At 42.0% G+C, this 15,479-nt stretch overlaps 2 protein-coding genes across 3 annotated transcripts in view; one reads left to right on the top strand and one right to left on the bottom strand.

The window, feature by feature from the left end:
* LOC121673241 (kremen protein 1-like) overlaps nucleotides 1-9,787 on the top strand; it is a 30,781-nt gene extending 20,994 nt beyond the window's left edge. Inside the window, exons 7-9 of the mRNA XM_042046394.1 lie at nucleotides 198-356; nucleotides 1,240-1,324; nucleotides 2,055-9,787. Coding sequence (XP_041902328.1) covers nucleotides 198-356; nucleotides 1,240-1,324; nucleotides 2,055-2,217 — 407 coding nt within the window. The 3' untranslated portion in view covers nucleotides 2,218-9,787. The remainder of the gene's footprint in view (nucleotides 1-197; nucleotides 357-1,239; nucleotides 1,325-2,054) is intronic.
* The window catches only part of LOC121673240 (E3 ubiquitin-protein ligase ZNRF3-like), a 30,546-nt gene continuing 24,824 nt past the window's right edge, over nucleotides 9,758-15,479 (bottom strand). For both annotated transcript variants that reach the window (XM_042046393.1, XM_042046392.1), the window contains 2 exons: nucleotides 13,658-15,403; nucleotides 9,758-12,618 (listed from right to left, as the gene is read on the bottom strand). In XM_042046393.1, the coding sequence (XP_041902327.1) occupies nucleotides 12,575-12,618; nucleotides 13,658-15,403 (1,790 nt within the window). In that variant the 3' untranslated portion in view covers nucleotides 9,758-12,574. The remainder of the gene's footprint in view (nucleotides 12,619-13,657; nucleotides 15,404-15,479) is intronic.

The raw sequence follows: 15,479 nt of genomic DNA on the forward strand, positions 1-15,479 counted from the left end.
TGAACAATCAGCTTCCAGAAAAATTCTGAGGACCCCAACCTGGTGAAGTACAGGCTTTTCCTGGAATCAGATATAATTTGATTATTTGAGTTCTCTTAAGTAAACCAGAGAGCAGCATGTCTGTTTACAAGCACAAAATAAAGTCCAATTAGACCTGCTAAGAAATTGTTACTGTAATCATACTCTTGTGTTTTCAGCTGTGAAGGACAATGTGCATCAAAACAAGATCCCAGTGAATCACACCCTTTCAGAGAGGATAAATGAACAAGCAAATCTCAGCATCAATGCAGCCCGGTCATCAAAGATACTCTATGTCATCACAACCAGCCCAAGCCATCCAACTAGCTCCATGCCTGGTAATGATACAATAAAATGTGGAAACAGGAAAAAACAATTTGCCAAAGGAAAATCTGGAGTCACTATTTCCTTTGCTGCCTTCTCCACATTAGCAGATCCACTGTGCATCTTACTAGCAGATGAATTTTCATGTAGTCTAATTAGCACTGACTGGGATTCTCTCATTACATTTCAAAACACCTGTCAGCCTAAGGTCAGAAATAGTGTGAGGATGGTGAGTTCTTGAGAATGAAAGTACATCAAAAAATGTAAGTCAGAGCAGCCTCCTTACTGAAATCAGCTTCAGTGACCACTGCATACCACAGAAGGGCACAAGTTGCTGAAAAAAGAGCAAACTTTTGTGGAGTCTAGAATAGCTTGAATGCTGGATGCATCCCTGTTGCCCCAATTAACAAAATCTTCATCAATAATACAAAGAGGACTAGACAAGTTAATGGGTGCAGGGGAGGTGTCACTGAGCACTGTCATGTGTCTAGAACTCACCTTCAGGACATCACTTAATTCAGGCAATTACTGAGCTGTAAATAATTGAAGGCTGGAAATGCACTCTTGGTGAATATCACGGTTAGTCTCGCCTATTGTTAAACCACCCTGGGCATCTGCTTCTATGTATCATTGAAGCTGGGCCTCCATGCCACTGTGGACATGGCCACAGTCCTGAAGCTGTCTTTTTAGGGAGGTGTCCTGCAAGGGAAAAAAACAGTTCTAAAAGTTGTACAGTTTCTGCCAGTCTGCACAAAATACTCGTAGGTTTAGAGCATCATCGAATTACAGATCTGAATAAAGCATCAGGAGGCTGTTTGTTTCTTTTGTGCAATATTCTTACTGTAAAAACTGTAAATAAATGAATGTACTGAGAGCTTCCCCTCTTCTCTTTTGCAGAGTGGACAATATATAGTCTGACAGCACTGCTCATCCTAAGTGTTACAGCCATAATAGCAAAGATACTTCTGCACATTACCATGAGGTGAGTGTGGAGCAAAACCAACCACAGAGAACCAAGATCTCAGCTCTGAACCAAACCTGGGCCTCCTGATAGTCCAGCTGGCTGTATTCAAAACCAAGTCAGTTATTACATATTTGTATCCTCATAAAAGATCCTAAATAAGCACATTTGTTAACTTCCCAGTCAGTTAGGATAGCATCTGCTGCTAGAATATCTCTTCTACTCTTGATTTGACAAGATTTGTACTTTAGGAAGAAGAAGGAAAGAGGAAAATGTTATCAGACATCCAGATTTGGTGAGGTCAAATTATGATAATACTTTGCAGGGAAAAAATGAAGACCTCTACACTCATACCAAATAAATTTTGTGTCCTCTAGATGGACACTCATTGAATGAAATGATGGTGAATTATCAGCAAATCAAAATGCTGAATATTGTATTTACATAGCACAAACAATTTACAAGGAAATTAATTTGTATTAATAGCAACTATAATAACAAAACCAACTACAGTCTGTAGAGCCCTCTTAGCCTAATGTCACTGCTGTCATTAGGGTGGCAATAGAATACCTAACTTCTCATTTGGTCAAGACAAGAAACATTCCAAAACCCCACATTTTGCAGCAGGTACAAAGAAAAAGTGTCACAAATTAGTGGAAGCTGTGAGCATTCCCAGTGTAGAAATACTGCAGAAATAACATTATCCTCCCTAGCATGTTAACACAAGAGTGAATTACCTCTTGTTTCCTAGGTCACATCAGATTCCAGCTGCAGCTGAAACAGAAGACTGCAGCGATGTTACTACTGCTGGTGAGATCTGGAGTATATTTTACCAGCCATCCACATCCATATCCATATTCAAGAAAAAGCTTCGAAATCAACAAGACGATTGCAACCCACTAGTGGGAAACTGAAGTGTCTTTTATTTTGCAAGAATTGATCTTCTTAAAATCCAGGTGACTTGAGATTAATCTTCCTTTTTTTCCTTCCAATCTCATACTTGTTTTCCAAAAAGTCCATTTCCAAAGGCCTTTGAGTGACTTTGCCTATCTGCTGTTCTCTTGGGTGTACTAGTGACAACGGATTTAACTGCAGCAATAATTTTGAACTGTCTGGTGCTCCTCAAGTCTGTAGTGCTGTTAATTACTGCCCTTAAACCATTGCACTTAAAATAGATGTAAAAACTCATAAAATTCAAAATGTTCTCTACCCCTGCCAAAGGTAACTGAAGGGGTATCTACAGGTTGAGGACTTCTTGTGTCCTACTTGCCTGTACCACTCTTATATCAGGCTCCTTTAGTCCTTCTGTTCTCAAGGCTGAAGAAAGAGGTGGGTACTGATAGCCTGCTTGGCTACCACAGCAAACAGAACTTGCTTGCCTTGATGTAAACACATCTAAATGGTACTATACAGTAAAAGGGGAATCAAAGACCAGAAAAGCTGTCAGCCTGGTTGCTCAGTGCTGTGCTCTTTCTGCATTTTCTGTTTCTGTGTCTACAAGCAGAGATGCACACATAAATCAAATTCAGGAGGCCCCTAAAGTAAGATTTGGCTGCAAATAGGCATTTTGATTGACTAATGCTCACCAGCTCCAGGCCTGCATGAGCATTGAAGCCTTTTAAATGACTATGTCTGACTCACCATTCACTGATGTTTATGATAATTTTGTTCATATTCACGGTGATCCTTTAAAAAACTGTTGTGCTCCAGCCTGACATCCAGCATTCATCCTGGGTATAAGCTATGGGCTTCTTAAAGGATTGTCCAAAGATACTGTAATCCACTGAATTTTTAACAGTGAGGCTAACTAACAGATTTTTACTCTGAAGCCACATGTATTAATCTCAGCAGCCCAAACTATTTCCAAAGTTTTAGGCTGCTGTCACCAACTCAGCTGTGCCAGGCTGTGCAGCTGGACACACATGGAACAGTTGCCTTGATACTTACCTGTGAGAAGTGTCTCCTTGCCTGCAACATTAAAACTGGACTGAATTTTTAAGGTAATTGCCTTAATTGTCACAGAACTAAAACATCTGATCTGTGAACTATTTTCTCTTTGACTGCAACAGACAGCATTAACTATTTCTTCTCTTTGGTAGACTGAGTGTCCATACACAATACTCAGATTTCTTATCCCACCACAAGTGGGAAACAAGTGATTCCAAGGGATCAGCAGTGAGTCTTTCAGCCTCAGCAATTTCAGACCAGCAAGATACTTAAGAAAAACTGTCAGTGCAGAAGGTCAGATATATTGACTGGCAAAGTTTACAGTAGGCAGCTCCTCAAACTCAGAGGAGATTCACTGACAACCAATAAACTACAGAATTCTGGTTAAGTTTGAACATATACCAATGGTCTGCATATACCAGATGTGCAGTCAGAGAACATCTATTACGTGCCTCTGCAAAGGGTACTAGAAAAGTAAGAAAATCATCACTGAGTTTAAATTCATTCTTGTATCTGCCCTTATGTTTTTAAACATATAACTCCCTCCCCTTCATGAGGGCTACAGATTTCCTTGAAAAAACAGGGCATTGAAGAATTAAGCACTGAAATATTGTGCCTTACTTCTCATTGCAGATCTGGTCTCTTACCTGAACTGAATTCAGTCCAGCTCCATTTATGTACCACAGCTGAGTGCTAGAGACAGCTGAACAGTATCACAATGCGTGCTTAAAAGAAACCAGATTTTACTAAGCCAGCAGTTATGGAATTGTTTACATAAAAAATGGAATAGCATGAGAACATCTAGTACTTTCTTGCATGAGCTGCTGGAAAGAATACAGGAAAATATAATTACAGTATTAGCTAAAATGAAGACAGGACAAGTTGCAAAACGTGTCATCATGTTGGACCAAAAACCATTGTCTGTTTCAGACCCAAGAAAAGTTCTGAAATTGCCTTTTTTGAAAGTAAGGTTTTGCATCATGCTGTGTAGACAAAGAGTTCACCTCAGAGATTCACAGCAAAACGAAGTAGGTTGGTTCCTAAGCATCCTTAATTTGATGCACTAATAGGAAACCAGGCAGAGAGAATCAGTGTGGTGCCAGATCCTTAGGAGCTGTTACAAGCACACAGTGCTTACCACAAAGTGATGAAGCTTTGTTTGCTTGCCTCATCAAATGCAAGTTAAACATTTTGTCAGAGAGACATTCACAAAGCAGTTAATGGTGACAAACTGAGATAACATCAGGAACACCCAGTGACTGATTGACACCTTCTGCAGAAGGAAAATACACAGAACTGTTACGCTTCTCTTCCTTAGTAAAGAATTTAATTTTATTATAATATTAGAGAAAATCTCATTACAAACAACAACAAAGATGGATACTACTAATGCAAAATCTAGAGAATTTAGGAAGTGAAGTTTTTGCATCGGTCCCTTAGCTCCTCAACTATTTTTTAAATAAAATTATATTTCATGGGACTTTCATGAGGAACACTTATCAAATTTCTGTACAAAAGACCCATAAAATTAGCACTTACAGCAGATTAAATGGTCATGGCAACAATAAACATGCCTATGCATAAGATATTAGACAGTGCATGGGTAATACACTGATAAAAGCATAGAAGAAATTATGTTCCCTCCCACCAAATAATTCAGATTTTCCGATGCTAGATACTTCTAGAGCTAGCAAACAGACCAATAGATGGAAATTCATAGACAGGGTCCCTTAAATAGCACTTATTACTTTACAGGGCTGAGACCATGAAGAGCAGGTAGATCTCTGGTGTGGATTTTTTCCAAATGTGGTCTGGTACAGACACTTCAGTGTGGTGATTTACGGCCAAGATATGTGGTATCCATTAACATAGCATGTTTTGATCTTTGCTGTAAGGGTTTGAGGGAGAAAGAAGCAAAAAGTGTGACATGCACAACTGTTGTAATGCCACAAAAGAAATGCCCCTACTACACAGCCAGCTGAGAGCTGGCAGCTGGAGAGCAGGGACACCTCAGGCTGTTGGTGTTTGCAGCATTTTCTTCAACAAATTGAAAATAACTGCAGAAGAATTGGTTTGGGATTGTATCTGAATGGCCTTCTGACCTCCTGCCTAGCAGTCCCCTCAAGAGCCTGGACAGGCTGCAAATGTGACACTGGCGACAATGTCCAAAGCAACTGCTTTGACAAGCAGATCATCGTGAGGGGCTGCCTCCTCATATACATGGATTTCAGCTCCTGCTCTGGTCCCCTCCTCAGTCTTGTGTTGGTGTGACCAGCTGTGTAGTGGTGCAATAAACTGACCAGGTTAAAAATTGCCATGGCTTTTTCTTCCCTGAGTTACTTTTTACAGAGCTGAGCTCTTTGATCTTGCTCATTGGGTGGTTGCACAGAGAGATGAGCTAAGAGCTCACCGAGTCCACAGCTAAGCAGACAGACAAGAAGCCATAGGACAAGGACAGATGTGTGCCCCAGAAGCTGGGGCAGTGAGTACTTCTGCTGGAACTGCCAGAGCAGCGATTTGTGAGCCTGCTGCCTTCACACAGCACCCCAGTTCCAGCAGCCTGCACTGCATGTGGACCTCAGGTGGAAAGGGGCCAGCTGGACAAGTGCCTTCCCTCATTCAGAATCTACATTTAAAACTAGTTTAGTTTGTTGACTACATGATTTTATATGTATTTTTGTCTTAATATTGTTATGTTGTGGGAAAACAGAGACTGTGTTATGTAAAAATGTGTGATGTGTTATCATAGTAATATATATTTGTATATGTATAGGAAATGCATTATTTAATACAGCATATTATGCTTGGATTTTGCTAACATTTTATAGGAAAAAAAGATGTTAGTTTACACTCTGGGAAAAATAAATTTTCTATACACTGTAACCATAGGGAAAAAAACCAAAGATACTTCTTTGGTATATATGATAGAAGGACATTGAGAATAGGGTAACTCAAACTCAGCTTTGTGACAGAATAGATGCTGATAAAACAATTGCTGTAAGAAACACTTTACTCCTTTGAATCTCATTTCTAGCCTAGTAATTGTATTAGACTGTTCATCAAATTCTGCAAATTCGTGTGCATATATTCTCTGGACAATTTTTACCATCAAACATGTAATCTGCTTTTTCAATCAAGCATTTACATAATCTTCTTTAGGACTTGTTTCTGCCAGATTTTCTACAGCCAGGACAATGCTGAGGAAGTTTATCCCATTGCTCAGGCAGACAATCCAGTGGGATTGCAGAATTGAAGTCTACATATTCCAACTCCCCCTGGCAATAGTATAAATAGGAGATTTTTACAGATAGTCCTGGAAACTGTACTGAATCTGCAGCCTGGATGACTACAGGCCAAACACATGAGCAGACACACTGCTGCCACTGAATGAGCATAAGTAGCTATTCCACTTTCATCTTCTGCTTAACAAGCCTTCTCAGGCAGTGGGAAGGAACAGATTTTTCTAGTGCACCACTTTGCCTAAAGGAAGAGTGAACTACAAAAACAACTCCTGACAAAAACTTGTCCAACTAGTTCTTACTACCTTGCAGCAGTATTTCACAATCTTCCAATGAAATACAGTTCACTGGTAGTTTCACCTGAATATTGTTCTAGACATTTATGAACAATTCTGCTACCTTGAGAGTGAAAAATAGTATTGCCTTCAGACCATACCATTTTTTCTGTAACAACACATCCCCAATACACATACATTTCATGCCACTCATACTTCCTCAAATTTACTGAGCACCTGTGCTTTGGGATGAAATTTGGCATTGTGAACTTCAGTCTCAAGACATTTTGCTACAAATCCAAAAGCTATCACATGAACCACATAAGGCTGTCAAGAAACCAGAATAAATCAAACTTGAGATGACTCACTGCTGAAGTATGCACTGTGTTTATAACTGTTCACCCTGTATGCAGCAAGTGGTTGTAAATAATAATTATGAAAAAATAAATACAGTGTATTTGTGCAGGAGGAGTTCAGTTAGGATGGCTGAAGTGTATACAAACATGGAGTAAAGGAGGCAGAAACTGCTGCAGTTCACCAGCAGGTTACAAGAGCACTGCTTGCTATACAAGTTAGAAGAAAGTATTAGAGCTGAGAATGATTACTTATATAAAGTATGATATTGCTCTGAGACACAAGTTCAGAGGTAACAGCAAACTGAAAGTTTTCAGTTTACGTGTTTTCAAACTTTTAGAAAGAACTGTAACAGTTCTTTCACTGTTTGCTTTACAAATTGCTGCAATATGTAATGCTGTTTCCACTTTCTTGCAAGATTCATCTTTTCTCTCTAATTAATTCCTCCTGGCCAAAATAATGCTGCAGTTTAAGAAACCTTCAGCAACCTTTTATGCTAACACCAGAAAACCAGTGACAAATACCAAAACTGTCTCCAGCTTTTCATGTGAAGACTCATTTTTCTTCTAGAAACACAAGTGTTGCAGGGGACCGACCTCCCCTTACACAGAGGAGGTTACTCTGCTCTCCTTTCTTGCCATTCCGGTTATGAGACTCCTGCACTTTTGTTCTTTCTGGGAACCGTTCCCTTCTTTTTTCCTGGTTGTTTCCTAAGCAGCAGTTTCATTCCCCATGAGAGAAACGTGTTCTTTATTCTGAAAGAGACACTTTTCTATGAAGCATTTAAGTCACAGCAGCACAGCGCTTTCACTGCAAGGTAAAATATCTGGTTTCAGGTATGCTATTGTTTCCCTGGCCAGAGAATTAGGCCAGGCTGGCTCCACAGGGTATGAACATGGCCATCCTTTTAAGGGCATTTTTCTTTTCACACTACCCAAGTAACAACAAACGTTACCTAACAGCTGTCATAGATTTGACAGATGCACATGATATTGCAGATAGTGTTACAGAAACACCAAGTGTTACGATAATGTACAGTCCATTTGGAATAGTCTGCTCCTGCTTGACTTTTTTTACCGTATCGAGGTTCTGTGGAGGTTTGTGGTGCCCCACAGGACTCCCAATTTTGTCACAAATCTGTTCCTTAAACATCGAACCTGGAAAGTAAAAAGAACCTCCCCCCCCCACAGTATCAAAATGTTCATTTTGGATAGAAAATATTTAGTCATTTTTTAAAAGCCACAACAAAGACAATATCACACACAGCTAAGCCCCACATACAAGTTCAGCCAGCAGCCCACTGCTGCCTTTCTCAGAGACAGAATATGGGCTCACTGATTATTCTGTGGGACACCGATGGTGGTGGTCTGTGCTGTTCTTCAAAGCACAATCACTGAACAGTTTTCTTCAGAACAGGGCACAAGAAAACAGAACCCCAGCAGCAACAGCAAACGGGGGATGGAGGGAGGGAAGAGAAGGGAGACTCAGGTGTGACCCATCAACGTACGCGTTAGCAGCCATCCATGTACGGCGGGGTTTATGCTATTTGTAAAAGCAGTTGTTGGATGAACTGATTTGCAGATAAAAGGCACATCTAAAAGGCATATCTGTAATCACTGGCAGTTGCCAAGATTCTGTTCACTGAGCAAAAAAAGGGGCACGTACTTTCATTGGGAAGCACTTGCTCCTTTTGCTCTTCCATTTCTGTGCCTGTCTTTGCACACAGGCCAGGCTTTTCCATCGTACCTGCGATCAGGATGGTAACTGGTCCTCATGCCACAAAGGCTCCCCTATAAAATGACACTCCTCAACAATCTGTCATCCCAAACGGAGTTTTCACATGTGAAACGAGGGGTGGAGAGAAGTAAGGCTCATTTCTTGGCTGAATCCTGAGGTGATTGAATTACAGTGCATTTGAACATGGATGGGAGATGGGGAAAGTCCAGGGGATTACAAGGTAAAAATCTTTGGGAAAAGGAAGAAACTGGAGAATCCTGGAAAACACTCTGTGTGTATCACTGGATGGGAAATAAATAATACATGAAATAGCATACATAAATATACATGTACATACACGCACAGAGCCACACGCCCCCAGGCTCCCGTCTTCTGGTGTCTGCATAAATATCTCTGATCAAATTGTGCTCTCTGCTGACAAAATGAGTACCACAGTATTGATTTTCACTTAAGCTGGACCAGTGATTCCATGATGCAGGGCAAGGACCTGGATCTAGTGTAACTATTCAAGCTATGACTGACCCAGCTGTGTCCACATGTATCATGCTGTCCCAAAGCGATTTTATTTCAGGACAATAAATTACTTTTACCTGAAACTACACCAGAGTTAAGTTCCCCTGCCACAAGGAACAGGCAGGTTCCAAACATAAATGAGGATCTCTTTTAGCAGATGTGGTACTTCTCGTGTGCTTGGAGGGTTCAGGGGCCTGTGTGACAAGTGCCCCCCGGGTCCCCCCAATAACCTGTGTGCTGTGTGAAGGCATATACATATCCACCTGTTATTTTCAAAAAAAAGGAAGAAATGTTGTTTATTAGAGCTCATCTCAGTATATCTAGGACTATACTTTGAGAATAGCTATCTCTATCCTTTCCCCCAAAACAAGAAGGACAACTCCCACATGTATATGCAATAAAACTGTATTTTTTGTGTGGTTTTGCCTTTTTTTTTTTCTTTTAATACAGACATTTGTACACTTTCTTACAAAACTGCAAGTAACTACACTTCTCTTAAATCATTTTTGGTCGGCAAGTACTGTAAAATCTTTGTGTGCAATTATCATGTATTTACAGGGCCTCGTGTTAGTGATTTTCAATGATTATTACAATAATGTCACACACTCTCAACATAAGACATGGCTTAAGATAAATATATTAGTAAATAAATATTCTGAGAACATATTTCCATACATGAAATGTGCTGCTATACATATACAGAATATATACAAGATGCTTTCTAGCTTTTAAAACATTTTTAAAAATGGTAATGAAGGAGAAAGAGCCCTTTGACCATATTACAAATCTTTACAGCAAATTTTATACAAAACAATTTTAAGTGCTATAAGACAATTTTAATTAAAAACATTTTAAATAGTGCCTCGTGAGCCAAACACAATGACAACTGTTCATGTAAGTAGTAGAAAGGCATTTTGTTATAAAAACCATCTATCATGGCCAGCTAGCCTGTAAGTCTGCACTGGACATAGAGTTTTATGTTAAATATCAAACCCAACACAGAAAGCAGGTGTAGGGTGTCTGTGGTGTGGGCTGCAGAGATTTGTACCGGCACAGATTTCCCCAGTGTGTATGGGACCAGTACATCTGGGATCACCATGAGCCAGAATATTCAAATCTCTTTAAGAACCACGTTTTACCACAACGTGCTGTATAGTTACAGAGTACAATGTATCTTAGGTGGCCTTTACAGTGCCTCACAAAACACCAAGCAGAATAACCAAGCTAATACACCATAGCTTCTAAAATGCATTTCTTTTTTAGTGGAGGAAGGGGAGGGTAAGACTTAAATTTTTTTTTTTAAATTCCAAAAATCACAAACCTTTAGAGTTTATTCTCCCAACACATACCACTTACTTCAGTCATTCAGAGAATGAATAAGTTTTTAATAAGCTTTATACACACAAAATGTGTTTATTGAAGTTTTTCTTTTAATCTTATACCCAGATACTGCCTTGTATTAATTCTCTGAACAGCTGAATTTTGGTGCTTGTTGATTGAAAAGATGTAATGTGAATTCCTTTAGATGGAACTTTTTTTCCTAACTTACTGGGTACAAAAGCAAAAAGAAATAGACAAATATATTTGTTATTTCTTAGATGTTTCCTTCTTTTAAAATAGTTCATTTGGGACTACAGAGAATACAAGTTAGCTTTGCTGGGTCTCACAACCAGCCCAGTGCTGTCAAGGACATTGCTTTGGCAGAATATGAAGTGTACATCTCTATTTCACGTCTTTGAAGTATCTCCAAAGTGTACTGAACTTAGGACAAATCTTTTCAGAAGACTAGCACTGTGGGCATTAAATACTTAGTTTCCCTTTAGAAGAATTCCTGCTGTGAATACACCACAGGATGACACTGTGTCCTCAGGCACATGCAGCATGACAGGCAATTTAACCCATGCTATGGTAGCCTCTTACTCAGAAGCTGCTGTTTCCACAGGAAACAATTGCTATCAGAAGTGACAACATAAATTATCTCATGATAACAAACATCCCCACTAGGACAAGAACAAGAACAAAAGTATGTGCCCAGGCTAATGGGGTACAGAGAGCACTCTGTACACAAGACAAAAATGAAGCACAACTGGCTGGGCCCAAGAAACCTTTAAAACAGATCAATCTATGGAAGCTACATTAAGCACAGCGAAGAAGAAAACAATGATTAAACCAAGTCCCTCACTTTCCCACATGTGCAAGAGGTGACAAGCACTGCTTCCCGTAGGCATGCTTGCAGCCTGTAAGGAAACAAGAAACCCTATGACCTGTTTCCAAAATGAGCCAGCAAAGCTGCAAGCACACTGCAAGCTGTTTCCCTGCACATGCCAGCATTCCTCACAGCCGTAACAGGGGCTACAGGTGCCTGAAAAACTTCCTATGGAAGGAAAAGTTCATTACCTACAAAGGTAATAGCCTTTCTAAGCACTTTGTTCTAGCATCTGCTTGAGGGAGAGGTCCCCAGCATTCTTCACTGGTCAGAAGATACAATGAGGTCCACGGTTCAAAGACAGAAGTGAGGATGAGAACATTCTGAGCTATCAGTTTCCTTACCCCCACTCTGTTGAAACTAATCATAATGGCAGGACACCTTCCTAGCCAAACCATCAGAGCAGCATGAAAGGGGGGAGAAGGGAAGAGGAGAAAGGAGACAGTCCAATGCTTCACCTCCCTCAAAATCACTCGCATAACTTGCTGGCTGCTAGGATTTGCTACTGGGATTAGTCAGTATCTGAGCATCCATTCAGCAGCTGTATCCCTCTGGACTACTATATTTCAAGGTGCTATCTGGTTTCTAAGGCAGGTGTAGCCCTGAGCTTATCAAAGGCTGGACTCCTTCAAGTAGGAGATAACAGCATCTACACATAGCCTGGCTTATTTAACACACTGTGTTACCTCTCAGCAAGAGGCCACTTCTAAAAAGAAAATATAAATAACACTTTGTCATTAATACAGAAATGGCACTAGAGCTCAGAAATGCTCCACACCATGTCCCCACATGGGCTTTGCACACAAATCAAGGCCTGAAGTCTTCAGGCAGGAGGGACAAAGGAGACAATCAAACTGATGTGAACACAGAGGAAATAGGGGAGGGACTTCTCCACATTACCACTTTTGCGTGTTTGTCAAAGCTTAAAAAAAATTAAGTCCATGAGAATTTGGAGTCTCTGATAAGCTCTGCTTCTCCATCTGGGATCTTCTGGACAGGTCTAGTCACTGATTTGGCTTCTCTCCAAGGGATGAGATCCAGCACCTGAAAGATAAACAAAACTAAGGAACATTGCATCTAGAATATTGCACACAGTTTTGCGCCCCCAGAGTAAGACACCCACTGACTGGAGTTTAGCAGAGAGCCAAGATGCTCAGAGGGCTGGAGCACTTTGTGTGAAGAGGCTGAGGGATATGGGTTGTTCAGCCTGCCATAAGGGCATCCCTAGCAGCTTTGCAATACCTACATGGAGGTTGTCCCAGTGATGGAACCACAGTCTTCACAGACATGCATTCTGAACAAGAGGTGAGAAGTTAAGTTGAAGTATGAGATCTTCAGACTGGATATAAAGAAAATCTTTTGACCATACTGGCAGTCAGGCACAGGCAGAGAAGTCCAGAAAGGGACTGCACTCTGTGTCCCTGAAGGTTTATCCAGCCTGACTGGATAAACTTGGTGTAATCTGTCAAACATGGTCTGGTCTCAGAGCTGGCTCTGCTTTGAGCAGGGGGTTGAACTAGATGATGGCCTGAGGTCCCTTCCAACCTAGGGTACCTTGTGATTCTATGGACACCCCTTAAAATAACCCTGGCAAGGCAGGTAAGAAATATACCCTTCTTTCTGTGAGTAGTTATTTTTTCCCCCTTGTCTATGTCCACAGCAGAGACTTTCCCACATATTCTTCTAAGGCAATTCAAAGGTTTTCACTTTTTTTTTAAAAACACCCTTCAACTTGTCTGTCATCTCTCAGGGTAGCCTTGTCTTCCTAGGCAACTCACCACAGCTGCCATGACCAGCAGTGTCCCTTGCTGTGGGAACTCTAATGGGGACCCCTCCCCACAAAGGATGAGCATGCAAGCTTTTATAGGGTTAGATAGTAAACAATCATCTTCTCCTCCTCTAGTTATGACCAAATGAGCACAGGTAACCAGAGAATAATACTTTGGGGTGAATGGTTAGTCAGTAACTGCTCTTATGCAAAGGACAGAGTAACCTTTATGGCTGCAGGTACCTAGACAGCCGGCAGCATTTCCTACACTGAGACAGAAAGGTAGCAAGTAATCAAAAAAAGCACATATATTACCTGTGGCCTTTGTGGTCATCATAAGCTTCTGGGACTTCAGAGTGGGACTGGGAAAGGGCATTCCAGTTTCCTCCTCCTGAGAGTAGTTCTGCCGTAGGAATGATGTTGCCTCATAGCACACCTCCCTCTCGACCTGTACCTCTCCAATACCTTGACAGTGCAGGTAAGTGTCTAGCTCAGGTGTTCCATCCCAGGAGCTACAGCCTCCTATGTGGGTCCCTTGGTGCTCTGTCGGTAGAATCAGCTCACAGTCTCTGTCTTCAGGAATTATGGGAATGCGTTGACCCAGATCACATACACCCTTACAACAGTTTGGCAAGGTTTCATCAGGAAGCGTGTACTGCACATTCACTGCATAGTCTTCTGTATAGCAGCCACCACCTCCACTGCCACTGTTGCTACTACAGGCTACCTGCTTCTCTTCATAGAAGCAGCAGGGCAACCCCTCATATTTTACCCCATCTGTCCTATGTAAGTGGTCTGAGTTAATACTGTACAAGCCTGGGGTGCTCCCTGACTGTGGTTCAATTCCTTGGCCACATGTCCCCCACAGTGGAGAGCTAAGGAAGAGTGCACTACAGTCAGCTGTCCCATTGCTTGGCTCCAGGGCAGAGTGCTGGAATTCAAAGCAGCATGCACACGCTTGCTCCGAAATCGACCCTGCTAGCTCTGGATTCTTCCAGTTCCTTTTAACATCCAAGGCAGCACCAGGAGTGGCCTCAGGTCCTCCCTCTGAGGTAGTGCCATTTGGATCCCTGTGCTCTAGTGAGGAATTACTGCTATAGTTCATATCCATGCTGCAGTTAGACAGTTGGTCCCCTGAGGAAGAAGCTGGCATAGGCCGGCAGTCAGCACCCACCATACTGTGACTGTGAGCTGGAAGCTCGTCCTGGTGGGGGCCCTCCAAGAGAACAATTGCACCCCTGTTTGCACCACCAACCTCACCCACTCGGCAAGGGCTCCTACTGCGGTACACATATGGGTCATAGTCACTGCTCAAAGAGCTGCGGAAGGTGGAGCAGCTCCCGTAAACCCCCTGGTTACTGACCTCTGTGCAGTCAACCATGGAATCACTGGAGGAGCAGTGGCACTGACCAGAACTGCTGCTGCTGCTGTCACTCCCAGGGCAGTCAGCCAAATATCCACTGCACACTGAACGATGACCATGATAGCAGCTAAAGCTGGAGGTACTGCCACTCTCCAAGCGGGACGAGGGCATTACATGTACCACAGGAGGGAAAAGCATGCTGCTACCAGGCTGAAAGGCACGGGAAGGACCCTTTGAGGAAATGCCAGCTGGAAGCTGTCCATCTTGCTCAGGGTAACTAAGGCCTTGGAAGTAGTAGTGCTGATACATGGTCTCGTATCGGGAAAAGCACGCTGCTTTGGAAAAGTTGCGTCCGCCAAACTTGGGTCGTCGGAAGTTGTGAGCTGGAGAGTAAGCCCTGTGCTCCAGGCTACAGTGATGCGTGTTTAGAGCATGGTCCAAATGAATGGGCTGATAACTGCGAATATAGGCTGGGGACGGGGCTTGGTAGAGGCTCTGTTCACCGTGTCGCTCAACTGTCAGTAACGTGATGGGGTTCCCGTGAGGGTCCATGCTTGTCCGAGTGGGATACGCTGTTATCTGGTTTGCTCTGTGCACTCGGCCCGGGTAATGGACAGGCAGAATCACCCTCTGCTGCCGGCTGCGTGCTGGGTTGATGGATTCCAGGCAGATTGGAGCTGCATTTCCCTTCTTCTGTTCTGCATGAGAGAAATAAGAATGGAGAAGTAGAACTAGCAGGGAATAAAAGGGAATATACTTTATGTAAGAAAGAAG

Source organism: Corvus kubaryi, unplaced genomic scaffold (genome assembly GCF_017639235.1).
Source record: "Corvus kubaryi isolate FWS band 111438036 unplaced genomic scaffold, C.kubaryi_AGA036_p1.0 65292, whole genome shotgun sequence".
NCBI lineage: Eukaryota > Metazoa > Chordata > Aves > Passeriformes > Corvidae > Corvus > Corvus kubaryi.